This window comes from Corylus avellana, chromosome 10 (genome assembly GCF_965113065.1).
Source record: "Corylus avellana chromosome 10, dhCorAvel1.hap1.2, whole genome shotgun sequence".
In the NCBI taxonomy this organism is placed as follows: Eukaryota; Viridiplantae; Streptophyta; class Magnoliopsida; order Fagales; family Betulaceae; genus Corylus; species Corylus avellana.
The window spans coordinates 19,788,168-19,814,348 of NC_142499.1; the positions used below are offsets into that span (position 1 = coordinate 19,788,168).

Consider the following 26,181-nt stretch of genomic DNA (forward strand, 5'->3'; position numbering starts at 1 on the left):
GAATTAACAAAAAATTAGCCCTTTTCAGACCACTTGTTATTTTATTAAGGGGGTTTTATCTCCGGTGATCCAAATTAAATCTCATTTTGAACTTTTGTTTCGAGTCAACCTGATTATAATTTCCTTAAAAATTTTAGTCCGCCTTGTTTAATGCCTTATAATTCTCACAAAATAGAATATGAATATGTCATGTGTGTCTTTTTGGGCTACAAAAGTGTTGCACATTCCTTTGGGCCGTACCTTTATTTCAATTTTCAACACATGTATATTTTTTATGAACCTCCCTTCCCTTATAAAAAGCCCACTTCTTCTTACAAATTTTCATCTTGCTTGAAAATTTGGCTGAGAAGGAATGCAGTGGGGGGAAAGTTTCTTTCACCCAAACAATTCGAGGGGCAATAGACTGGATGAATATAAAAGAGTTAATATAAATCTCTCATAATATAAATCTAATCTCTATTAACTGTGGCATCCAACATAAATCCAAAACACTGACGAATTATTTTGGAGCAAGCAAAGTTGCAAAACATATGATTGCAAATGGCCCTATCAACCCAAATATACTGCACTGCCTTAAAACAAACTATCTGCTACTTCACTACATTCATTTCAAGATCATTACTAACAAACTCAAAACAAAAGCTTTTAGAATCAGCGACCGCCTGAGAGAAGTGACTCTGCAGCAAAAGAGGACTGAGTGAACCTGTCCCCTGAAGACGGATAGGACATGGCAACATCATTGAAACCACCTTCCTTATTATGCGCAAATGTTAAGCCGCCGCCACAAAGGCCAAGCGATGATAGCTCAGGAAGAGGAAAATCACCCACCAAGAACTGCACTACTTGGCGCATGCTAGGCCTAGCCGCAGGCTCTGAATGAGAGCAGAGCAACCCAAGTTTCAAAACCAGCTCTACTTCCTCTGCTACATAATCTGCACCCAAACTCACATCCCTTGCCTCAAGAATTTCGCCTCGGTTCCAATGAGAAAACACCCAATCAAGGAGAAGGACATCATTTGCTGCCCCCCGTGGCTCTATTGGTCTCCTGCCACAAGCAACTTCAAGCAAAAATGCCCCGAAAGCATACACGTCGGTGCCTGGCGTGGCCTTGCCGCTTCGACTATGCTCCGGGGCAAGATACCCAAGAGTTCCAACCACATGAGTTGTTGGAGGATTAGCTCCATGGTCATATAATCTTGCAAGACCAAAGTCTCCTAATCTAGCATTTAATTCACCATCAAGCAAGACATTACTAGCCTTGACATCTCTATGAATAACAACTTGCTCCCATTCTTCGTGTAGATAAAACAGCCCCGAAGCCACACCTTTGATTACTCGAAATCTTTGGCTCCAGCTCAGGGTAACCTTTGGTTGGTCGAAGAGGTACTTGTCTAGGCTGCGGTTAGGCATGTAATCATACACCAAAAACAGCTCTCCTTTGCGCCGGCAATACCCCAAGAGTGGTACTAAATTCCTGTGACGAAGCCGACCAATGCTTACAATTTCTGCAACAAATTGTTTCATTCCCTGCCTTGATTCATGGGAGACCTTCTTCACTGCAATCTCAATTTTTGAGGTTGGTAGTATACCTCTATACACCCTACCAAATCCGCCAGTGCCCAACAGGTATTTGTCCCTAAATCCTTTTGTGGCAACGTAAAGATCTTTGTATTTGAATCGGTGAGGTCCATATTGACGCTCCCAGTCTTCTAGCAATTCTGCAAACTTCCTCTTCCTTCTTATGACATAAACTACAGCTGAAATTGCTACTGAGACTAAACTAACAATAATCACAGGCAACCCAATTGTCAAAAATTTAGATCTGGGTTTACCTCCAATCCGAGGCAGCTTGGGAAGTTGAGAGACATCAAGTTCTGGAGCCTCGCCGTTCACCTTAAAGCTCCAACCCAAAACATAATGGGTTGTCAGAGTTGAGCCAGTTGAGGACGAGAAGCCAACATACATGTTGTCTTCAATGATGGGTGAAAGATCATAGGACAAAGACAAGAGTGGAGTTTTGGGTTTTCCGACATTAATTGGAGCCATAGTGACCTCGATTTTCTTCTCAACACCGTCATATTCCACCCAAACTCGCATTTGGTGGGCACTGATAAGAGTCAAATTCCTAAACGCACCATTCTTATCAGCATAATATCCTGCGGGAGCAGATTTGCTGGACGTCAACCCATTTATATCAATCCCAACATGGTTATCATTGATGTCACCAAACTCGCTGTTCCGAAGTGTATCGAGCTCTATGGCGACAACATGATTGGTTGCATTACCATTGTTGCTGGTATTGAAAAGGCCAAACCACTGGCTTGGCAGAGCTCCTGGGAGCCCTCTTGTGGGGGCAATCACGAAAGCAATTCCATGACCGCTCAAAGTCGGATATTCAGGAAAGATAGCAAATACAAAGGTGGTAGAGAAGGAGGAAACAGAGCCATTGGATGAGTTCTTGAAGGTTATTGGATTGGGATAGAAAGCATGACCCATTTGCTGTTTGGTGTCATTAGTGAGCTTCAAAAGGCCAGTAGAAGTGACACCGGCTATGCCGTCTAGGCTTAGATTTGCCGATTGAAACCCGAGGTAGGTGAAGCTGGTATCTTCTGAGGCTACTAAGCTAATTAGCAGAAGCAGAAGGAATACTAGGTTGGACAACATGTCTTTATTTTGCATCTGCTCCCCTGTTTTCACCGTTTCATAGTTCCACTTCCAAGCTTAAGACATGTAGTGTTGGGTTTTTTTTTTTTTTGTCAGATTAAGACAGGGACAAGGAGGGGGGAAAAAGCTACAAACAAGACTTTTAACAAATAGTACAAAAACAAAGAAAAAGGGGGATAACCATACGTACAATGTGATGCAAGGTGAGCCCTTCAATTGGTTTTTCGGCTGAGTGCTGAGTTTAGATGCTTTTCAAACTAGGAAGATAGTTTAAGAGGACTAATAGCGTCTTTGGTGAGACATTCTATCCTCCATTCTTTCATAAGATGTGGACAGTTTTGAAGCTTTCTCAATGGTAAGAGAATCACCTTCGAGAAGAGTAGGCTTAGAGCCAAGAGAAGATGCCAATTAATCTAGAAGCTAAAAAAAGCAATTTTATTGATATGCTCCATAGTCGTCGTCGAGTGATGAAAGCTGATTTGAAGTAGCAGCCACACAATCAGCCGCCATTCTGGAACAACAATGACAAAAATTAGTCTTGGTTTGCTTGCGAGTTGTCATGGTAAAAGCAACAGATCCAGTGCCCCTTTTTCTATGCAGGTCCCTGCAGCAACTGGATTTGTCAAATGGGGCATGACCGATGTGTAATTTGCAAAGAGCACCTGGCCCCATTGCCATGACATTCTTTCAATCTTATGTTGAATATAAAATGAAAAAGTTTCAAATTTTGAGACCCTTGGTGCTAAAATTGCACAACAAATTTCAAAGTTTCCTTAAAACATTGCAATTGAATTTCTCCATCATACCTATTTAACACGGCATTGTAAAGCCAGATGGAGACTTGGTTGCACATGTCATGACAATCTTGTCAAAGTAAACATTGCATTTGAATTTCATTTGTTATTTTATTAGAAGATTTTTATTGAGAGTAAACTCTTAAGAGTATGTATAGCACTCTACTTTTTTTTTTAAGAAAAAAAAAAACTTACAAAACATTAAAAATTATTTTTATATTTATATTACATCATAACAATTTTTCAAATAAAAATAAAATGCATATTAATCCAAAACACATTATCAAACTATCCATTCCTTACGCCTTTGTGAGGGGTATAGAGGGCGACCCATCTTTGACCAAAAGGGGTGGCAGCCTCCACCCTTAAGGGGTGATGGTTGTCACGAGCAAAGGAAACTAAGATTTAAGGGGATCGAGAGGGGTCAAATCCCCTCTCCCCCAAATTTCTTTTTTTCCCCTCTCCCCCGTAGAACTCCTAATCGTTGTAACCTTAAGGTTTAAGGTTTAGGGTATCCTCCATTTTGTTTTTATCATTTTTTTTTTATTATGGATATAATTTTAATTTTTTTTAAAAAAATACATTAAAAAAATAAAATATCAATTTAATCATTTTTTAAATTTAGGAATAGTTTTAGTAATTTTGTTTAATCATTAAAAACTTTAGGAATAGTTTTAGGAATATCAATTTAATTTTTTTTAAAAATAGTTTTTTTTTTTTTTTTTTTTGTTACTCCTAGACTTGATTTAGTAATTTTTTTTTCTTTTTTAATCCTTTCTTCGCATACCATGTGCTTCAATTGAAAATTTAATACCCCATTCCTATTTGCTTTATTTATTTTTAACGCAATGATAATAGTTTTTGAAAATTATAATTTCTTATTTTAAAAACTAATGCATTAATTGATATTCCTTAAAAAAAAAAAAAAGATTTAATAAGGTGGATAAAAAATTTATGATTAAGCAAGTAACTAATAAGATGTATGGTGTGTTATTGTTATAGATTTATTTATTTATTTATTTATTTTTGAAAGGAGATTTATGTTGTTTTGTGATGTTATTTCCTTGGACTGTCATTTACGATAATCTAGCTAGGCCCCAAAACTGATTTTATTTTGTCTGACTGTGGCCTTGGAACCACATTGTTTTCTTTTTTATTTTTTTATTTATTAATACTTGGAGCATACCCAATGGTGTAGCCATATTTGGGTTTAATAGGTCAAAATTGTTTTAATTTTTGGTCCAAGAGAGAGAGGAAATTAAAAAAGAAAAAGGCACTTTCATGCAAACTGTTATAGGATTAAGTGGAAATGTGCTAAGCAGGTATGATAGATCTCCCTTAACTGTGGCATCCAATATAAATCCAAAACACCGACCAATAATTTTGGAGCATGCAAAGTGTTAGAAAATGAAAACAAATAGAAAATCGAAATTGTTAGCAATACAAAAATAGAACAATCATGTCGGTACAAAAATGAATGGAGATGATCAGAGTGTTTGGAACTTCGATGCTTTGTGCCAAGTGCACCATCAAGGCGCAACAAAAGCGACACTAGTGACCTAGTACCCACATGCGTAAGGTGACTAGAGTATAAAAACAAGTGAATTAGGATCCTTAGGATCCTTCTGTCCATTTGATATATAGATAGGATCCTGTTTTTAAACAAGTATTTACACCCAAGCATTTCTATATGTTTAAAATTCATCGGGTCTTATAAATGCTAACTACACTTTCTCTTTTTTCAATGTGAAACTCTCTTTATTAAATACTTTTTAAAATCTTTAATTTTAAAACTTTCAATTTTAAAAATTATATATATATATTAATTTTGAAAATCTTTCAACATAAAGTTGGAAAGTATATGATCACACTATCACAGAAGGCCCCATCGACCCAAATATCTTATCTTGTCCAAGTTTACACATCAATAAATATATATTTCAGTGCCTTAAAACAAACTATCTACTACTTCACTACAATCATTTCAAAGATCATTACTCATAAGCTCACTCACTACTAGTACTAACAAACTCAAACAAAAGCATTTAGAATCAGCGACCGCCTGAGAGAAGCGACTCTTTAGCAACAGATGACTGCGTGAACCTGTCCCCTGAAGACGGATAGGACATGGCAAAATCACTGAAACCGCCTTCCTTATTATGCGCAAATGTTAAGCCGGTCGCACAAAGGCCAAGCGATGATAACTCTGGAAGAGGAAATTCGCCCTCCAAGAACTGCACAATCTGGCGCATGCTTGGCCTAGCTGCAGCCTCTGAATGAGAGCAGAGCAACCCAAGTTTCAAAACCAGCTCTACTTCCTCTGCTACATAATCTGCACCCAAACTCGCATCCCTCGCTTCGAGAATTTCGCCTCGGTTCCAAAGAGAAAACACCCAATCAAGCAGAAGGACATCATCTGCAGCCCCCCGTGGCTCTATCGGTCTCTTGCCACAAGCAACTTCAAGCAAAAATGCCCCGAAAGCAAACACATCGGTTCCTGGGGTGGCCTTACCGCTTCGACAATGCTCCGGCGCAAGATACCCAAGAGTTCCAACCAGATGGGTTGTTTGAGGATCAGTTCCATGGTCATATAATCTTGCAAGACCGAAGTCTCCTAATCTGGCATTCAATTCACCATCAAGCAAGACATTACTAGCCTTGACATCTCTGTGAATAACAACTTGCTCCCATTCTTCGTGTAGATAAAACAGCCCCGATGCAACACCTATGATTATTCGGAATCTCTGGCTCCAGCTCAGGGTAACCTTTGGTTGGTCGAAAAGATACTTGTCTAGACTGCCGTTGGGCATGTAGTCGTACACCAAAAGCAGCTCTCCCTTGCGCCGGCAATAACCCAAGAGTGGTACCAAATTCCTGTGACGAAGCCGACCAATGCTTACAATTTCTGCAACAAATTGTTTCATTCCCTGCCTTGATTCATGGGAGACCCTCTTCACTGCAATCTCAATTTTTGAGGTAGGCAGTATACCTCTATACACCCTACCAAATCCACCGGCACCCAACAGCTCTTTGTCCCTAAATCCTTTTGTGGCAATATAAAGATCTTTGTATTTGAATCGGTGAGGCCCATATTGAATCTCCCAGTCTTCTAACAATTCTGCAAACTTCTTCTTCCTTCTTACGAGATAAACTACAGCTGAAATTGCTACCGAGGCTAAACTAACAATAATCACAGGCAACCCAATTGTCAAAAATTTAGATCTGGGTTTACCTCCAATCCGAGGCAGCTTGGGAAGTTTTGAGAGATCAAGTTCTGGAGCCTGGCCGTTCACCTTAAAGCTCCAACCCAAAACAGAATGGGCTGTTAGAATTGAGCCGGTTGAGGACGAGAAGCCAACATACATGTTGTCTTTAATGACCGGTGAAAGATCATAGGACAAAGACAAGAGCGGAGTCTTGGGTTTTCTGACATTAATTGGAGCCAAAGTGACCTCAATTTTCTTCTCGACACCGTCATATTCCACCCACACTTGCATTTGGCGGCCACTGATAAGAGTCAGATTCCTAAACGCACCATTGTTATCATCATAATATCCTGCGGCAGCAGATTTCTTGGACGTCATCCCATTAATATCAATCCCAACATGGTTATCATTGATGTCCTTAAACTCGCTGTTCAGGATGGTATCGAGCTCTATGGCGACAACATGATTGGTGGAATTACCATCGTTGCTATTATTGAAAAGGCCAAGGTACTGTGCTTGCAGAGCTCCTGGGAGCCCTCTTGTGGGAGCAATCACGAAAGCAAACCCATGACTGCTAAAAGTGGGATATTCAGAAATGATAGCAAATACAAAGGTGGTAGAGAAGGAGGAAGCGGTGCCATTGGACGAGTTCTTGAAGGTTATTGGATTGGGGTAGAAAGCATGACCCTTTTGCTGTTTGGTGTCATTAGTGAGCTTCAAAAGGCCAGTAGAAGTGATACTGGCTATGCCGTCAAGGCTTAGATTTGACGATTGAAAGCCGAGGTAGGTGAAGCTGGTATCTTCTGAGGCTACTGAGCTAATTAGCAGAAGCAGAAGGAATACTAGGTTGGACAACATGTCTTTATTTTGCATCAGCTCCCCTGTTTTCACCGTTTCATAGTTCCACTTCCCAGCTTAAGACATGTAGTGTTGGGTTTTTTTTTTTTTTTTTTTTTTGATCAGATTAAGACAGGGAAAAGGAGGGGGAAAGCTACAAACAAGACTTTTAACAAATAGTACAAAAACGAAGAAAAAGGGAGATAACCACAAGTACAATGTGATGCAAGGTGAGCCCTTCAATTTGTTTTTCGGCTGAGTGCTGAGTTTAGATGCCTTTCAAACTAGGAAGATAGTTTAAGAGGACTAATTATACCATTGTTAGAATATACAGAAAATATAATATATTTTATAATTATATTGATATTAAATATTCTCTATTTATGGGCTAATTATAATTAAATATTGGGACTGTAATCAAATCAAAGGAAATTAATTACTAAACTTGTATTTAGACCCTATAAATAGGGACATTTGTATTATAGACAAATCAAGTTAATCAGTACAATGTAACCCTTAAAAAAATTCTAAGTGGTAAATATAAGTGTCTAACACAAAATCATCCGTAAATTCTTTACTTTCATTTTTCTCAATATTCTCATATCATCATTATTTCAACAGCATTCTATCCTCCATTCTTTCATAAGATCTGACAGTTTTGAAGCTTTCTCAATAATAAGAGAATCACCTTCGAGAAGAGTTGGCTTAGAGCCAAGAGAACATGCCAATTAATCTGATATGCTCCATAGTCATCGTGGAATGATGTAAGCTGATGTGAAAGTAGCAGCCACACGATCAGCAGCCCTTCTAGAACAACAATGGCAGAAATTTGTCTTCGTCTGGTTGCGAGTTGTGATGCTCACGGTAGAAGCCACAGATCCAGTGCCCTTTTTTTCTATGAAGACCAATGTGTAATTTAATTTGCAAAGTGCAACTGGACCCCATGGCAATGACATTCTTTGAATTTTAAGTTGAAGATAAAATGAAAATTTTCAAATTTCTAGACCCTTGGCAGCAAATTTCAAAATGTCCTTGAAACACTGCATTTGAATGTCTCCATCATGCTTATTTAACACGGCATTGTAAAGCCAGATGGAGACTTTGTTGCAGGTGTCATGACAATCTTGTCCAAGTCGATCATCTCTATTTGGTGCTTTAATAGGAGTTTGGAAAAGTGGTAAATTTTTCTCATGTCCATGAACAATTGATTGCAGTGGAATATCTTCTTCACCATGACTAATCCACACCGTTTAAGGTCGTGGACACCAATTTCCTACAAAGAGGGCAACAAACAATATGCCACGAACAAGGACTATTGAACATCTTTTATATTTAATTTAGCCTTTGGATAACACAGATTCACCGAAGGAGTGAGTGGATATAGCAAATCTGATGACTAGGCTCGAAAAAAAAAAAAAAAAAAATCTAGAGGGAATGAACCCACTCGTGTGTGTGGACGTGGGATAAGGATTTTTCCAATTTTATGTTCTTCGTTTTTATGATTATAATTTTATTTTGTTATATTTAACGATGTATATAGTTACATAATAAATATGTTGTCACATTATTTAAAGACACCACATATATCATTAAATATAAAAAAAAATAAAATTATAATTATAAAACAAAGAACCTAAAATAGAGAAAATCCTTATCTCACGTCCACACAAACAAGTGGGTTCAATCCTTCTAGATTTTTTTTTTTTTTTTATAACATATTTGCACAAGTGGGAAGAAAAAGGAATATAAATTTGAATTAGTAATTTCTACTTCATAAGTCATTGTCTCCAATGAATCGAGTTACCTTTTAGATATTCTTTCTTCTTTCTTCTAGATTTAAGCCTTAACATCACAAAAGTTCAGACGTACTCCAAAGTCCTTATTCTAGATTGATGCATGAGGCCACCTTATTTATTTTGGTTAATTTCTTTCCTAAGTCTTCTAGAAGTGGCAAAGTAGTCGTCAATCTAGATTAATGTTTAGGTCCACCAAACCTTATTAATTTTGGGTAATGTCTTGTCAGACTCTTCAACAAATAGTTTATGATGTAGGACCCAGCTTGTGTATTAGATGAGTGTGTGGATTTGATATGAATATGTTAAAATATTGGTCAAGTAAATTTTATTTTTTTTATTAGTTTAAGCTTTTGAGATAATTGGTAATTTGATATGCTATCAAAGTTAAATGTCCTGAGATCAAACCTTAATTCCGTCAATTCACTCCATTTAAATTAAATATTCCACGTGTTGAGCTTCACTTATTAAAAAGAGTTTGAACTCACACGTGAAAGAAAGTGTTAAAATATTGATTAAGTGATTAAATTTACATATTTCTATCAACTAAATCTTTTGTGATAACTCATTACATGCATGTAATTTTAAATTGCACGTCTATTAAATTTCGACCAATGCATGAATATTAACAATTTTTTCTTTTAAATTTTTATAACAAAAAAATATGGATATTTATGATATTTTGACCAGATTTAATAAAAAATTCTAATAGATAAAAAACATTGTAAAAAGTTAAAAATTCCATACTCAAATTACGAGTTTTTGAACATTAAAAAGTAATGTCAAAACACATGAAGATTTGTGAACATTCCCTATAATAAATATAGAAGTAACCAAATTCATCGAGACGAATGTGAGGTGCCAAGGTTCCTCCCAATCTACGATCAACCCAACAAACCCACATGAAAAATACTAGAGAACCAAATAAATGAACTCAGAAAAATTTTCAAATTGACATAGCAGACCGTGAGTATCAAACAAGAGAGAGAAAATTGCATTTTTTTAATTTAAAAACCATTGCCACGTCAGTTTAAAATTTTTTCTGAATTTATTTGTTTGACTCTCTAACACTTCTCAACCCACATAGACATCTTCCGATAATCCTATCTTAATAAATCTTCCCCATCCATTTTTGGTGAAGCTTTCCTGTGATAACTAATTATTACGGAAAGCCCAGATTGTCCCTTATATGGGCCAAATGGTGGCTCTCAGCCCAACTCTAATTCTTCAATCCGTGGAATGGGCAGGGGCACAGACATAGGCCTCCTAATTTTCAAGGCTGGTCTACCAATTCTGCAACAATCTCCGACACCCCCAACTCAAATGCTACCAATCAGATATTTGGATTTGGCCCATGTTTGTAAAAAAAAAAAAAAGTATTATAATTTTTTTAATGGTTTAAATTTAATTTCAAATTTTTCATATATATATATATATATATATATATATAGTGAAATTAAATCTGAACCGGCACCGAGGCCCAATCCAAGGTGATTAGCAACAGAGTATGCATGCTTTGATTGCTTCTCTTACTTTCTTGGGTCATCTTCATCCTTCAACTCAAATTAATGGGGTCAAAAGTTATGGAAATTCAAACCACTAAGAGTCCCATAAAGGTGAATTGAAATGTGGCATTTCATACTATCAACAAACCAATTTCATACTTTCTTGTGTCATCTTAATCTTCAACTCAAATTAATGGGGGTCAAAAATTACGGAAATTCAAACCACTAAGGAGTCCCATAAAGATGAATTGAAATGTGGCATTTCATACTATCAACAAACCAATTTCATACTTTCTTGTGTCATCTTAATCTTCAACTCAAATTAATGGGGGTCAAAAATTACGGAAATTCAAACCACTAAGGAGTCCCATAAAGATGAATTGAAATGTGGCATTTCATACTATCAACAAACCAATTTCATACTTTCTTGTGTCATCTTAATCTTCAACTCAAATTAATGGGGGTCAAAAATTACGGAAATTCAAACCACTAAGGAGTCCCATAAAGATGAATTGAAATGTGGCATTTCATACTATCAACAAACGAATTTCATAGGCGTCATTGTGAGGGATCATGAGGGATATATACTTGCAACAAAGAGTACAACCAAATTGGCATCTTAGAATAGGTAGTTATGGAGGTATTGGCTGCAGTGCACAACATGTACTGAAATTTAGTCAAGATTTGGGACTATAGAAAATCGGATTGGAGAGTGATGTGGTCTAAATTATGAATGCCGTGAAAGCTACGGAATGAAATTGGAGTAGATATGGTCAATTAACGAAAGATACTAAATGGACGTTGAAATAATGAAAAGTTAGCGTAATTGTCATGAATAAAGTATAATTTTGTCAAAAGAATTGATGGTATTTTACTTTTTGGTCGCGAAAAATGGAAAGAGTCGATTTCAATGCAAAATGTTATAGAATTAAGCTGAAATGTGGTCAAGCAAATATGATAGATCTTCCTACTCTTTTTCAACTAATATTTTAAGATCTTTGCTTCTCTCTTTTTCAGTTCATGCCGACTACCGAGTACGACTTTCATTATATAAATCTAATCTCTAGTCTTCATCCGAGGATATATTCAAGGGTTGGAAAAAACAAAAAAAAATTAATTCCTTAACAATGACATCCAATCTAAATCCAAAACGCTGATGAATTATTCTGCAGGATGCAAAGTTGCAAAATAAATGAACACAGAAGGCCCCATCAACCCAGGGAGCTCATCTTGCCCATGTTTGCACATCAATAATAAATATACTGCACTGCCTGAAAACAAACTATCTACTACGATCATTTCAAAGATCATTACTAACAAACTCAAACAAAAGTTTTTAGAATCAGCGACCTCCTGAGAGAAGTGACTCTGCAGCAAAAGAGGACTGTGTAAACCTATCACCTGAAGACGGATAGGACATGGCAAAATCACTGAAACCACTTTCCTTATGATGCATAAATGTTAAGCCGTTGGCACAAAGGCCAAGCGATGATAACTCTGGAAGAGGAAAATCACCCTCCAAGAACTGCACTACTTGGCGCATGCTTGGCCTAGCAGTAGGCTCTGAATGGGAACAGAGCAACCCAAGTTTCAAAACAAGCTCTACTTCCTCTGCTACATAATCTGCACCCAATCTTACATCTCTTGCCGCAAGAATTTCGCCTCGGTTCCAATGAGAAAACACCCAATCAAGCAGAAGGACGTCATCTGCTGCTCCTCTTGGCTCTATTGGTCTCTTTCCACAAGAAACCTCAAGCAAAAACGCCCCGAAAGCAAACACATCGGTGCCTGTCGTGGCCTTGCCGCTTCGACTATGCTCCGGCGCAAGATACCCAAAAGTTCCGACCACATGGGTAGTTCGAGGAGCAGTTCCGTGGTCATATAATCTTGCAAGGCCGAAGTCTCCTAATCTGGCATTCAATTCACCATCTAGCAAGACATTACTAGCCTTGACATCTCTGTGAATAACAACCTGCTCCCATTCTTCATGCAGATAAAACAGCCCCGATGCTACACCTTTTATTACTCTAAATCTCTGGCTCCAGCTCAGTGTAACCTCAGGTTGGTCGAAGAGGTACTTGTCTAGGCTGCCGTTGGGCATGTAGTCGTACACCAAAAGCAGCTCTCCCTTGCGCCGGCAATACCCCAAGAGTGGAACTAAATTCCTGTGACGAAGCCGACCAATGCTTACAATTTCTGCAACAAATTCTTTCATCCCCTGCTTTGAGTCATGGGAGACCCTCTTCACTGCAATCTCAATTTTTGAGGTAGGTAGTATACCTCTATACACCCTACCAAATCCACCGGCACCCAACAGCTCTTTGTCCCTAAATCCTTTTGTGGCAATATAAAGATCTTTGAATTTGAATCTGTGAGGGCCATATTGAAGCTCCCAGTCTTCTAGCAATTCTGCAAACTTCCTTTTCCTTTTTATGAAATAAACTACAGCTGAAATTGCTACGGAGACTAAACTGACAATAATCACAGGCAACCCAATTGTCAAAAATTTAGATCTGGGTTTACCTCCAATCCGTGGCAGCTTGGGAAGTTGAGAGAGAACAAGTTCTGGAGCCAGGCCGTTCACCTTAAAGCTCCATCCCGTAACATAATGGGCTGTTAGGACTGAGCCGGTTGAGGAAGAGAAGCCAACATACATGTTGTCTTCAATGATGGGTGAAAGATCACTGAACAAAGACAAGAGCGGAGTTTTGGGTTTTCCGACATTAATTGGAGCCATAGTGACCTCGATTTTCTTCTCGACACCATCATATTCCACCCAAACTCGCATTTGGCGGCCGCTGATAAGACTCAAGTTCCTAAACCCACCATTGTTGTCGGCATTATATCCTGCGCGAAAAGCTTTGCTTGACTTCAACCCATTTATATCAATCCCAACATGGTTATCATTGATGTCAGCAAACTCGCTGCTCTGGATGGTATCGAGCTCTACGGCGAAAACATGGTTGGTGTCATTACCGTTGTTGTTACCATTGAAAAGGCCAAGGTACTGGCTTGGGAGAGATCCTGGGAGCCCTCTTGTGGGAGCAACAACAAAAGCAATGCCATGGCCGCTCAAAGTGGGATATTCAGAAATGATAGCAAATGCAAAGGTAGTAGAGAAGGAGGAAGCGGTGCCATTCAAGGATTTCTTGAAGCTGACCTGATTGGGGTAGAAAGCATGACCCTTTTGCTGTTTGGTGTCATTGGTGAGCCTCAAAAGGCCATTAGGGGTGATTTCAGCTATGCCGTCTAGGCTTAGATTTCCCGATCTAAACCCATTGAAGAGAAAGCTGGTATCTTCAGAGGCTACAAAGCTCACGAGGAGAGGCAGCAGGATTGCAAGTTTGGGAAACATGGCAATTGTTTTTTTGCATAAGTCGCTCTTCTCACGAAAATAGGTCCCCTTTTATCAGCATCCCAAATTCGATTGGTCAACCACCAAGTCACCGTCAACTTGCCCAGCATCGGTGAATATCTTATCTTTGAGTAGTGATTTACGGCTGCCTCAAGTGTCAGACCTTCTTTTTCTTTTTTCTTTTTTTTTTTTTTAATTGAAGAAGATAAAATATTAAAGGAGAATTTAAGTTTGAGGTATTAGTATTAAATTTGAGGTGAGAACAAAATTTAGAATGATTAAATCACTTTTGGGTGATATAATTCCTAAATGATTAATTTTTTACCCTTAGGTTTTAGTTTTAAATTCAAAAATAAATTTTGAGGCATTAGAAACTAAATATTAACTCATAAAAATTTAACCAAAAAAAAAAATCTAACAGGACTAGGAAGAGAGATTTTCCTACAATTTTTTTTTTTTTGGTTAAATACTCCAAACCCCCGGGGTTTCCCAACTTTTTTTTTTTTGGTTGAATACTCCAAACCCCCTGGGGTTTCCCAACTTTATTTTTTTTTCCCTGGAGTTTCATTTTTATCACAAGAGGTCCCTGTGATTTTGATAATAGACCAAGTTAGTCCTCCGTCAGTTGACCATTAGTTGACTTAACAGAATTCCACGTGGACCAATCACATGTTGACACGTGGCACTTCCTTAAATTTTTTTTTTAAAAAAAATAATAAATAAATAAATTGGGGGTGGCTCCTTGGCCATTTGGGGGTGGCCGAGCCACCCCCTGGGCACCAAGGGGGTGGCCGAAACCACCCCTAGGCTCCATGGGGGTGGCCGAGCCACCCCCGGTACCCACTGGGGGTGGTTTCGGCCACCCCCAAGGCTCCAAGGGCCAAGGGGGTGGCTCGGCCACCCCCAATCTTTTTTCTTTTTGTTTTTGTTTTTTTTTTTTAGAAAATACTTTTTTTAAAAAAGAAAATTAAATTAAATATGTGCCACATGTCAACATGTGATTGGTCCACGTGAAATTTCGTTAAGTCAACTAACGGTCAACTGACGGAGGACTAACTTGGTCTATACCACAAGGACCTCCTGTGATAAAAATGAAACCCCAGGGAGGAAAAAAATAAAGTTGGGAAACCCCAGAGGGGGTTTGGAGTATTTAACCCTTTTTTTTTTAATAAAGCCACATCAAACTTTAGCAGACACTTGTCTGACTCTTGGCAGCTTGATAGCCGGACTCCTTATCTTTCGGTCTTTATTTGAATTAGATTTTTTTTTAGTCTTTTATTTAGTTTACTCGTCTTTCATAAACTTTTAAATTAACTTTATTTCATTGTTATCTTAGGACTAGGAGTCTTGGGTTATAAATATATGCTTATAGCCTTTAACAATTCAAATTTGGATTATTATTGAGTTTGTTTAATAAGAATTACTCAGAGTTGAGTTTCTTATTTGTTTTCCTTCAAAACCTAAATAGCATCTAACTTTTATGAAGAAGATTTCTTAGATCCTTTAATAATCTCAAGATCTAGAAGTATTTATCTGCTGCTTAATGTTGGTATTCGCTGCAGCCCACTAAGTCATGCTCAATTTCTACAAAAGGATTATTATGCATATAAACTACAAAGAGAGAGGTTTAACGGGGGGATACTTTATGCATATTGGCTTTATATAATTTGCTTTCAAGAATTGTAATGATTAAAGTTTGAAGAAAATTAGTCCTTAGTTGTCTAATGATGTGTAATACCCCGAAATTTATAACCTAAAATAGATGTGTTCTTAGTATCAAGGAGAATGCGGATTTGTGGTTTTATTAAGATTAATGTAAAAGATGAAGGAAATTGCTATTTTGAAATTTAGTGGGTTATTAAGTGATTGGATAATTGGAAGATAATTTTTGGGTTCTTATTGTGTTAGCCGAAAATTGGGACAAGCCTTGAGTTTGCTTTGACGATCGAAAATTGGATTGATGCACTAGACGACTCTTTGATTTTGAGGAATTAATGTATTGATGATGTTTCGGTTATGAATTTAGGTAAATAGATAATGATTAACACATATTAGGTAACCTATCTAAGACCTTACATGTTAGATTTCAATTTATCAATAAGCAATGCAAATTGGTGTTTAATGATTAATGAGAGGATTTGAGGTTTCGAATAAGACTAGGAATTTCTTGTAAAAATTCCTTGTAAAAATCGGGTTTATAAATCTGTATGATTCTATAATCTTCACTGTAAGGGTAAGGTGGATTTATGATGTATTACTTTGGGTAAAGTTGGATTCACAAGGAACTATAGGATCATTGTTATGGTGCAAATTAGTGGATTTAAGGATGATTTTCTCAATGGAAATTACATTAGAATTTTATTGCAGTGCTTTGTTTGGAAGTTGTTTTTCCATAGGTATGATCCATGTTATTGTTTGAGGTAAATAGTAAGAAATATTACTATTGGTCAACAATAAATTTTTAATATCAATATGTTACAATTGCTTACAATCGCTCTACCTTTAGAACTTGGGGCATTTCATGATGGACAACAATTTTTAAGTAGCAGCCACATGACATGATCCCAAAGTCAGTTTTTCCCAACGGAGACATAATTAGGTTTAGTAAAAACTATGTTGTCTCGGGTGATAAATATTTTCATCAAAATTATATATATATATTTGAAAAAAAGAGAGAATTTTCAAAAAATATTTTTAGTCTGTTCCTTCTTATCATGTCATTTCCGGTGGAGACATAATTATGGTAAAAATTATATTCTCCGCTTGTTTCGATGTAAAATATATATTTTTTTAATTTTTGGCTTGTACGAAAAATTAGCGAGGAAACAAAATTTAAAATTTAAAACTAGAAACTATTTTCCAAAACAAAAGAATTATTTTATTTAAACTAAAAATATTTTCGGTCACATCAAAGACCGGAAAATACAAAAAATAAAAATAAAAACATTTTTCAATAAATATTTTAAGCAAAAACAAACAAAGTCTAAATTACATGAATTTAGTACACGGTCATATCTTACAATTTTTTGATATAAAACTGTAAAAATTAACTATTAAACTAATACTTACAAATAAAAAAAAAATCAATAACTAATTTTTATTATCACATTATTATAATTATGACAAACATATAATAATATTACTAAAAATCATATGATTCTTCGTATTATAATTTATAATGATACAAGTTGCAATGACTATGGTCCACACTCCATAGTGGGGGGATGATGGAATTGGAGGGTAGTGGCCACATGGTCATATTCACAGCCGCCATTCGAGAAGAAGCATGGCCGCATGTGCAAAACAAAAAACGAGTCAATTGTTTCCACTTGTCATGTCTCTCGTCACAAATTCACGCAGACAATTCGTCTCACTCGTGTTCATATCTCATTCTCAATCCTCCAAAGAAATCCAGTGATCCGTAATTGATTTGTGGCCCAGTGGCAGTCCACCTAAGATGCACTGCTCGTCTGCCTTTTTTTTTTTTTTCTTTTTTTTCTTTTTTTCCAGCAAATGATAAAAATAAAAGCATAAAAAAAAATTAAAAAGTGTTTTTTAATATTTTTTTTTTTTTTAAAAAAAATAAATCCAAACAGACGTAGAAGGGAAAGGAAGAGGAAAAGAGAGCCAAAGGTATATTACAAAGAGAAGAGAACCCCAAGTGATAAGGCTGTGAGCTCAATGATTAACACTTTCAGTCTTTTAAAAAAAAAAAGGTTTTTATTTATATATGTGTGCTAGCTGTGATTCCTAATATTCCACAAAGGCCAACCACGTGGGATCTTCATTTCCTAGTTATTTTCTGTTAAAAAGAAACAATTATTTATTAGGAGCCTTCGGAAAAGAGTAACGTGCATTTGTTTTCTTCTTTAGAAGCAGGTCACACTAAGCGGAGTTCTTTCAATTTCTTGTTGTCTACACTACTTGATTTATTCTCTACCCTTCCATTTAATTTGATTAATTGCATAGAAAGGGATATGATTTTGACTAAATAATCAAAAGAATCATATGGGTGGATTAGTCATGTAATAAAATAAAATAAAATAAAATAAAAATGTGTTAGTTCGTGCTTAGTACTAAGTGCATTTTAAATTGTGTGACGGATAATAATAAAAAAAAAGGCTTTTGAAGAAATGAATAAACTGAGGAATCAGGTAAGAAAGTGCTTATTTTATGATTCAACAACAATCACTTGAGATGGTGATGCAACTTTAGAGGTTAGTTTAAGGGTAACCTTTAAATTGTTAACCATGCCTTTGGTTAACACAAGAATACTTTTGGATCATTTTATACTGCAATGTAATTGCCTATAATTTGTCATGGATGTGCACCATTTTTTTAAAAAAAAAATTTATATATGAAGCTTGGATCTCCAAAACTGAAGACATAATTGGCCTAATTGAGCTCATCCTCTGAAGTCTTTAATTTGATCTGTATGGTTTACAAAAAGTCTTCAAATTGGAAACGTCAAGGACCCCTTAGAAATTTCATGCATCACCATCAACATTAAAGTTAAAATTAGGAGAAACTTTATTTTATACTCTTGAATTATTACGCGATTTGACAAGACCCCAAACTTCAAAACATCTTAATTTGAACTCCTCAACTTTCAATTCCAGTCAATCTGAACCCCTACGTCAGATTTAGCCATTAACTTCTAACGGCAATACCTAAAAAGATCAAAATATTCCTAATTTTTTTTAATATTTTTTATTTTTATTTTTTTTAATTGGCCTAATTGAGCTCATTTTCCAAGGTTTTTAATTTGCTGTGCATAGTTTTGTTGCGATCCTCTCTTGATTTGGAGAAATAAATTTCTAGGTAATAACTATTTTATGTAATCGTTATTCTTTTTATTTCCTTGTTAGTGTTGTTTCCACAATAAGCAGTATAAGTCAAATCTAGTCATATTAAGTACGAATTTTCATAAGAGTCTTGAATATTAATGAATTGGCCCTAATTTTTCTTGGGAATATTGTAATAACTCCTTTATTTAAAAATTGTAATGTTATGAATAAAGGAAAGAGAATAATTAATCTAAATTAGCTCTTGCTTTGTGAGGTCTACGTTTCTTCTAAAAGCCTAAATTATTCCATTACGGACTTAGGTTCGTAGCAAGTTTCTTTCTAGCTTTTTTGAGCAATTACACAGACCCTTCTCTCCCTTTTATCATAGCTTAAGAGCATATATCAAAAATATTCAAAATAGAATACTTTGGTAGCAACAACTTGAGCGACAATTTCGATAAAAAAAAAAAAAAAAAAACCAACTTGCTTGATGTTTGAGGTTTTGGCATGGTATACAAAAGTCTTCAAATTGGCAACGTCAAAGAAATTTTAGAGCAGAAATCCAAGACTTTGCATCGACATCAAGGACTACTCACTAAGGAGATCCACAAAACCATACATAAGAAAGAAATATCAAAGTAGAAATGATGAAGATCAAAAATAAATAAATAATTTAGGCTTCCACTTTTATTTAGAATATTAGTTTTATTTAAGTTATTTGAAATAATTTTATATTTATATTAAATTTTAAGAGTTAGTGTTATTTTATAATTTAATAATAGGTTTAACCCAAAATTAGTCAACTTAGCTAGGATTAAAATTTGGTCGGTATTCAATTAAGTGTTCTTTTGTATTTCAATAAAAATTAATGAATAAACGTATTTTGTTCTTTAAAATACTGTTCTTTTGTGGAATGAAAATAATGACAAGGCCCACAAGGGAATAGATGGGAGTCGGCTATTGCTGTGGGGAATCATTTGGCTACCATTTGTGTGCTTTTTTTGGGAGAATGAGAATTTTGGAATTTATAAGATTATTATGAAAGAGAATAGCACAGAATCTAATTACCATGGACGATTTCCTGGCATGGCAGTAGAGTTTAGAAAGATATATGATTCTGCTTACGCATGCAAGCTAGCTAGTCACATGCAGGAGTAGAGATGAAAGTTACCCTAAACAGTTTCATAGAAATAATGACAAGGACGGCTGGTTGATGTCGGAGAAGAAATAGAAGTGCGCAAATCGATTTACCATAGCTATGACATTTTGACTAGTAAATCTCATAGCTCATATACTTTCTCAGTTTCCAAACACATCTACTCATCATCTAGACGGAGCAATAATATAAAGAAGATTAATTTTTTTTTAAATGTAATGTAACATTTAAAATTATTAATAGATCAAAATTCAATAATTATTACTTCAAATATAATAATAATTTTAAAAATTTGAGATAATATGAAAATGTTACATTCGCACGTACAATCCTTATCGGATTGGCATGGCGGGGCAGTGGGAGCCCTAGCTCACAAGTTTCCTACAATCAGAAAATCTTGTAACTGGCAGCTGAATCTTATAATGAACGATTTCCCGGCATTGCAGTAGAGTGTACCTAAAAATATATGATTCTGCTGCTACTCACAAGTCACATGCAAGGTAACTTTCATCAGTTATCCTAAACGGGTGTGTTTGGCAAATGACTTAAAAAAAAGACAATTATTTCTCTTAAAATTAATTTCAACATTCTTACTTTCTACATTACATTAATTATTTTTTATTATTATTTAAATAAAAATATCGTTATAAAACAATTTTTTTTCCCACTTTTTCATATGAAAGCCTTATTATTTTCTCACATGAATCAAATCTACTTACCATTCTAATTCATTACCTTTTTCAAGTCCTTTGAAAAATATACCGAGAAATGACAATGGCGGCTAGTAATTGATGTCGGAGAAGAAACGGGAGGGACCCAAATGGGCAAGCTTTTGACTTTCACCTCATAGAGACGCGGGCAAATCGATTTACCACGGCCTTTTCTTTTGAACCAGCTCATACTTTCTCCAACACCAAAGCCACACTGCCACAGTACCACACAGTATACGAGTTCCTGTGAGGAACAACGACAAGACGCATCACCCACCAACTATAATAATACTTCTCACTATACAAAAAAAACTTTGGCATAACCGGACATTTTTCAAAACCATTGTTTTCTTCTGTAATGTTTTCTTGTTGCGTAGTTTTTACAGACAACCAACCTTTTTAATTGTCCGGTTTTTATTATCGGAAGAGGCATCTCTGACGTACACGTACACCAGTGTCACAGCGTCCTATGTAATTTGTATAACTTTTTTTTTTTTTTTCACAACAAAAAATAATGCTGCGCAAAATAGTATTAAGGTAGCTCTTAGCACATCAAAATAATAATATATTAGGAAACGCAGTGTTTTATTATGTTGAATTTAAACCACAATAAATACATGTGACATATATAGGCCACACTTTAATATCCTAGAGAATTTCTTACGCATTGATTCTACAAATTCCCCACTCGTCCAATCCTCAAAGAAATTGGAAACTTGACAGTCTTCTGGTCTTGTCCATCTTCAGTACTCCAAGCATGCTTAAATTCCTCAACAACACCATCGCTCAAAGGCTCCACACCCTTCTCCCTCGCCGTTTGATACCCTGACCATGATCTTAAGTAGGTGAAATAATGATCCAAATCCATCAATTTTTCAGTCTCAAACTGAAATGGCCCAGTGTGATCAACTCCATCCACCGGCTCAAATGGAAAATCGATGCTTCTATACTTGTCCTCTACTAATTTAACTGGCGGCTCCAAATAGGGATCAACAGTGTTGTAATAGCGATGGAGGACTGCGTCGACTGAGTCATTGACTTGTGGGATGAAGTAGGTCCATGCAGCAATGACACCATGGGGTTTTTTGAGCACCCATTTCACTTGTTGATAGAAATTAGGAAGGTCGAACCAGTGGAGGGCCACAGCAATAGTCACAACATCGATGCTTGATTCGGCGGCAACATTTCTTTCAACCTCGGCTATAGACATGGTGGGAGGGGTTTGTTGGTATCTTATATTGGGTAGCCTCGGCGCCAATGAGAGCTGTTTTGGGCTTGTATCTGTGGCTATCACATTCTTGTACATCTCAGCTAACTGCAAATATGGTTAAACTGGAATTACATGTCTCTAATCGACACCAATGAGCAATGACATGACAATTATATGTCTCTATGTTGCTTGGGCAAGATAGGACATCCTTATTCCTTATAATAAAAGTGTAAGAAACAATGCAGAATGTGTTCCTATTTCTTAGTGAGCATTATCTATCTGTTTGTTAGTTTATCATGTTGCAAGTTGAGTCCTTTAGTTTAGGAGTTTAAGTTACTTAATAGTCCATGTCATTCTAGTAGTGGTTAAGTGGGTGCTTGTTTTTAGGAGAGAGTGGTTCAATTGTAGTCTATTTAAATATTTTACTTAATGAATGATAATATCAGTTTATCTAGATCTAGAATATATCTGATTTCACTTTGTTTTCCGTCTCTCATCCTAACAATTGTAGGGAAAAGACTATTGCTTGTGCATCTATCCTTTTTTATTCTTAACAAAAAGAGTAATGATACAATAAATTTGTTCTATTAAGTTATTTTTACTCTCCCAATATATTTTGGATTCCTCCGCATGATTTGGGAGTGTTAAACTCCATTCATATTCGTCTGGTCTAATGCTAATAGGAGTTTAAATACCCTATACAAAATTCCCAATATTAACCTATACAACAAAATGTTAGAATTTGTAGGAGAGAAGGAAAGGAAAAACGAAACTCACGGATCGAGCAGCCTGGCCGTTTCCGGTGCCGGCGTCCCACGCAAGGTCATGAGAGGGTGTCTTGGAAGCAATGAATTGAAACAGTTCTTGAGGGTAAATTGGCCGGCCGTCTGCATAATTCTCCGCTTGATTAAGGAACAATTCTGCCATCTCTCTCTCTGTCTCTGGTTTTCAGGTTTGATCAAGTTTAACTTTGGCTATCATTTATAGGCTGAAAAAGATTGAAGACAATAATATCGCATGTGAACCAAACCTACTTGCTACCTGCCAATAGACTCACGACTTTATGGGAAGGACGACTTTTTCTTCCAACAGACTTTTTAACTCTTAAAAACACTTTAAGGCTACGCAAACAGGCTCCAAGTCAGGAAGCATCACGGTAATTTCGTATCTCATTGTGCTAGAATCACTTTTGACCGACATTTCATTCCAGCCGATGCCTATTGTTGTGGGGAATCATTTGGAATAGCAAATAATTTGGCTTTGTCTTTTTCAGTCAATGTGTTCCAAGTTGGTGTTCCATTATTTTATAAAAATTATTCTCTTTGAATGAGTGTTCTTTGTGTGATAATGATGTAAAGATAAAAGGAGTTTTGAGTTGTTTTTTTTCTTTTTTTGGGTGAAAATGTATAAGGCGACTGCTCAGCGTAGCCCTCTAAATTCTTTTACAAAAGCTACAATTGAAGATTAATAAATGGGATCTACATTCCAAACAACCTCTACAAAACACATAAATGATCATTTTCATTATATCTCCAACTAATTAAGCAGTCTATCCCTTGTTAATTAAGTCTATTCCGGACAACCAGCCATAAAATGAAAGGTTGTCGTGAAAGGGTCCAAGGGGGAACCAAATCAGGCTCCACCATACAACATGCATGTAACTTTTTATCTCTAATATATTCACATATCTCAGTACAATCATACGTACCTATTTTAGAAATACTCCAAGTGCGTTGATCGGGCGAGTTGGAGGTGTTCAAGATCGGCTCGTATGTACTGTTCACAAGCTCAAGCTCGAGCTCGTCTTCTAGGCCAGCCGAGTGTCTTATCGAGCACTCGGCTCGGCTCGCCAATTTCTCACCTTTCTTGACCCACTCTGTCGGCTAAGCCCCAAAATCGCCACCATCTTAGCCGCACACAGTGTTTCTCGCTCTTTCCCCCCCCTCTCTCTCTCTCTCTCTGATGTAAAGCAATATGCAGGGGAGCGGAGACAACGGCGTGGGAGAGAGAAGGGGAAGAAGAAAAGAAAAATGAAAGATTGGAAAGGGCTACGTGTTTTACCTCCCTTTTTTTTGTTTTCTTTTGCTAAGGCTAAGGGGATAAGATATCCCCATATAGCCAATCAAAGCCACACACGTGGCAGTATGTACATTTTCTTTTTAATTCAAACCTCTCACTTTTTTAAACTACACTACTGCCCTCACCTTTTTTTATTTCCATCATTTGTTAATTAATATTTAACCCCTTATTTAATTTAACTACAATTTACTATTACAAATAATTATTTATGACACTAGTACTTATTATTCCTATTTTATTATTCTATTCAAGATTAATTCCTGAATATCCCTTTAATTTAATTAATTCAAATTACTTATAGAGATATTCAACGTGAAAATCAAGTGGACGTGGGATTAGAATTTTCTCAATTTTAGGTTCTTCATTTTTATGAGTAGAATTTTCTTTTGTTATATTTAACAATGTATATAGTTACATAGTAAATATGTTGTCACATTGTTTAGAGACACCATATACATCATTAAATATAACAAAATAAATTATAATCACAAAACAAAGAACCTAAAAAGAAGAAAATCCTTATCCCACGTCCACACACACAAGTGGGTTCAATCCCTCTAGATATTTTATTTTATTTTATTTTATTCTTTTTAACATGTTTGCACAAGTAAGAGGAAAATGGGATGTAAATTCGAACTAGTAATCTATATTTTATAAGGCGTAGTCTTCAACTGATCGAGCTACTTTTTAAGTATTCTTCCCTCTAGATTTAAGCCTTAACATCACGAAAGTTCAGATGGACTCCAAAGTCCTCATTCTAGATTGATGTATTAGGCCACCTTATTTATTTTGGTTAATTTCTTGCCTGAGTCTTCTAGAAGTAGCAACGTAGTCTTCAATCTAGATTAATGCTTAGGTCCACCAAACCTTATTAATTTTGGGTAATGTCTTGTCAGACTCTTCGACAAATAGTTTATGATGTACTACCCAGCTTTTGTGTATGCGATAAGTGCTAATTTGATATGCTCTAATATGTTAAAATATTGATTAAGTAATTAAATTTATTTTTTAATCAGTTTAATTTTTTGAAATAATTGATAATTTAACATAGTATCAAAGTCGAATGTACTGAATCGAATATTGACTCCGTCAATTCACTCTCATTTAAATTAAATATTTCACGTGTTGAACCTTATCTATTAAAAAAAGTTTGAGTCCACACGTGAATGAGAGTGTTGAAATATTAATTAACTGATTAAATTTACTTTTTCCTATCAACTAAAGCTTTTGAGATAACTCCTAATTTAACAAGATAGGTATTTGGATTGATGGAATTTCAAACTGCCAGAATAATTACTTGAGCATGTAAGAGCAGCCTCTTACATTTGCTCATTACATGCATGTAAATTTAAATTGCACGTCTATTAAATTTCGACCGGTGCATGAATATTAACAATTTTTTCTTTTAAACTTTTATAACAAAAAAAATATCGATATTTATGATATTTTGATAAGATTTAATGAAAAATCCTAATAAAAAAAAACATTGTAAAAAATTAAAAATTTCATTCTCAAATTAAGAGTTTTTAAACATTAAAAAGTAATGTCAAAATACATGAGGATTTGTAAACTTTCCCTATAATAAATATAGAAGTCTCGTCGCTGAAAAATGTGAGAGAGAACCAAATTCACAAAGACAAATATAGAAATCTCGTAAATTTTTTTTTTTTTTTTCCCCGGCTTCCCAAGGTGCCAAGGTTCCTCCCAATCTACGATCAACCCAACAAACCTGCATGAGAAGTGTTAGGGAGCTGAACAAATGAATCCAAAAAAAATTTCAAACTAACGTGGTAGACCGTGAGTGGCAAACAAGGGAGAGAGAATTGCATTTTTTTTTTAAAATTTAAAAACCTTTGCCACGTCAATTTAAAAATTTTCTTGAGTTTATTTGTTTGGCTCTTTATCACTTCTCAACCCGCAAAGCCATCTTCCGATAATCCTATCTTAATAAATCTTCTCCATCCATTTTTGGTGAAGCTTTCCGGTGATAACTAATTATTATGGAAAGCCCAGATCGTCACTTATATGGGCCAAATGGTGGCTCTCGGCCCAACTCTAATTCTTCAATCCGTGGAATGGGCAGGG

At 35.9% G+C, this 26,181-nt stretch overlaps 4 protein-coding genes across 5 annotated transcripts; all 4 read right to left on the reverse strand.

Annotated features, from left to right (window-relative positions):
• Positions 1 to 444: 444 nt before the first annotated feature.
• On the reverse strand, positions 445 to 2,696 carry LOC132191261 (L-type lectin-domain containing receptor kinase IV.1). 2 transcript variants are annotated; one of them, XM_059606203.2, is made up of 2 exons: positions 1,833 to 2,696; positions 445 to 1,751 (listed from the first exon to the last, which is right to left on the reverse strand). In XM_059606203.2, exons 1-2 carry the CDS (start codon positions 2,677 to 2,679, stop codon positions 652 to 654), a joined length of 1,947 nt encoding a protein of 648 aa, XP_059462186.2. In that variant the 5' UTR covers positions 2,680 to 2,696; the 3' UTR covers positions 445 to 651. The 2 variants fall into 2 exon arrangements, with proteins under 2 accessions (XP_059462186.2, XP_059462185.2); XM_059606202.2 differs by having other exon boundaries at positions 445 to 1,757.
• Positions 2,697 to 5,405: 2,709 nt separating this feature from the next.
• Positions 5,406 to 7,537, reverse strand: LOC132192011 (L-type lectin-domain containing receptor kinase IV.1). The gene is made up of 2 exons (XM_059607186.2): positions 6,691 to 7,537; positions 5,406 to 6,615 (listed from the first exon to the last, which is right to left on the reverse strand). Exons 1-2 carry the CDS (start codon positions 7,535 to 7,537, stop codon positions 5,510 to 5,512), a joined length of 1,953 nt encoding a protein of 650 aa, XP_059463169.2. The 3' UTR covers positions 5,406 to 5,509.
• A 4,402-nt stretch (positions 7,538 to 11,939) lies between these two features.
• LOC132192293 (L-type lectin-domain containing receptor kinase IV.2-like) lies at positions 11,940 to 14,191 on the reverse strand. Its single transcript, XM_088511234.1, has one exon. The coding sequence runs from the start codon at positions 14,152 to 14,154 to the stop codon at positions 12,142 to 12,144; it is 2,013 nt and encodes a 670-aa protein (XP_088367360.1). The 5' UTR covers positions 14,155 to 14,191; the 3' UTR covers positions 11,940 to 12,141.
• A 7,182-nt stretch (positions 14,192 to 21,373) lies between these two features.
• Positions 21,374 to 24,032, reverse strand: LOC132191320 (uncharacterized). The gene is made up of 3 exons (XM_059606271.2): positions 23,726 to 24,032; positions 22,795 to 23,005; positions 21,374 to 22,122 (listed from the first exon to the last, which is right to left on the reverse strand). The coding sequence occupies exons 2-3, from the start codon at positions 22,942 to 22,944 to the stop codon at positions 21,481 to 21,483; spliced, it is 792 nt and encodes a 263-aa protein (XP_059462254.2). The 5' UTR covers positions 22,945 to 23,005; positions 23,726 to 24,032; the 3' UTR covers positions 21,374 to 21,480.
• Positions 24,033 to 26,181: the final 2,149 nt, after the last annotated feature.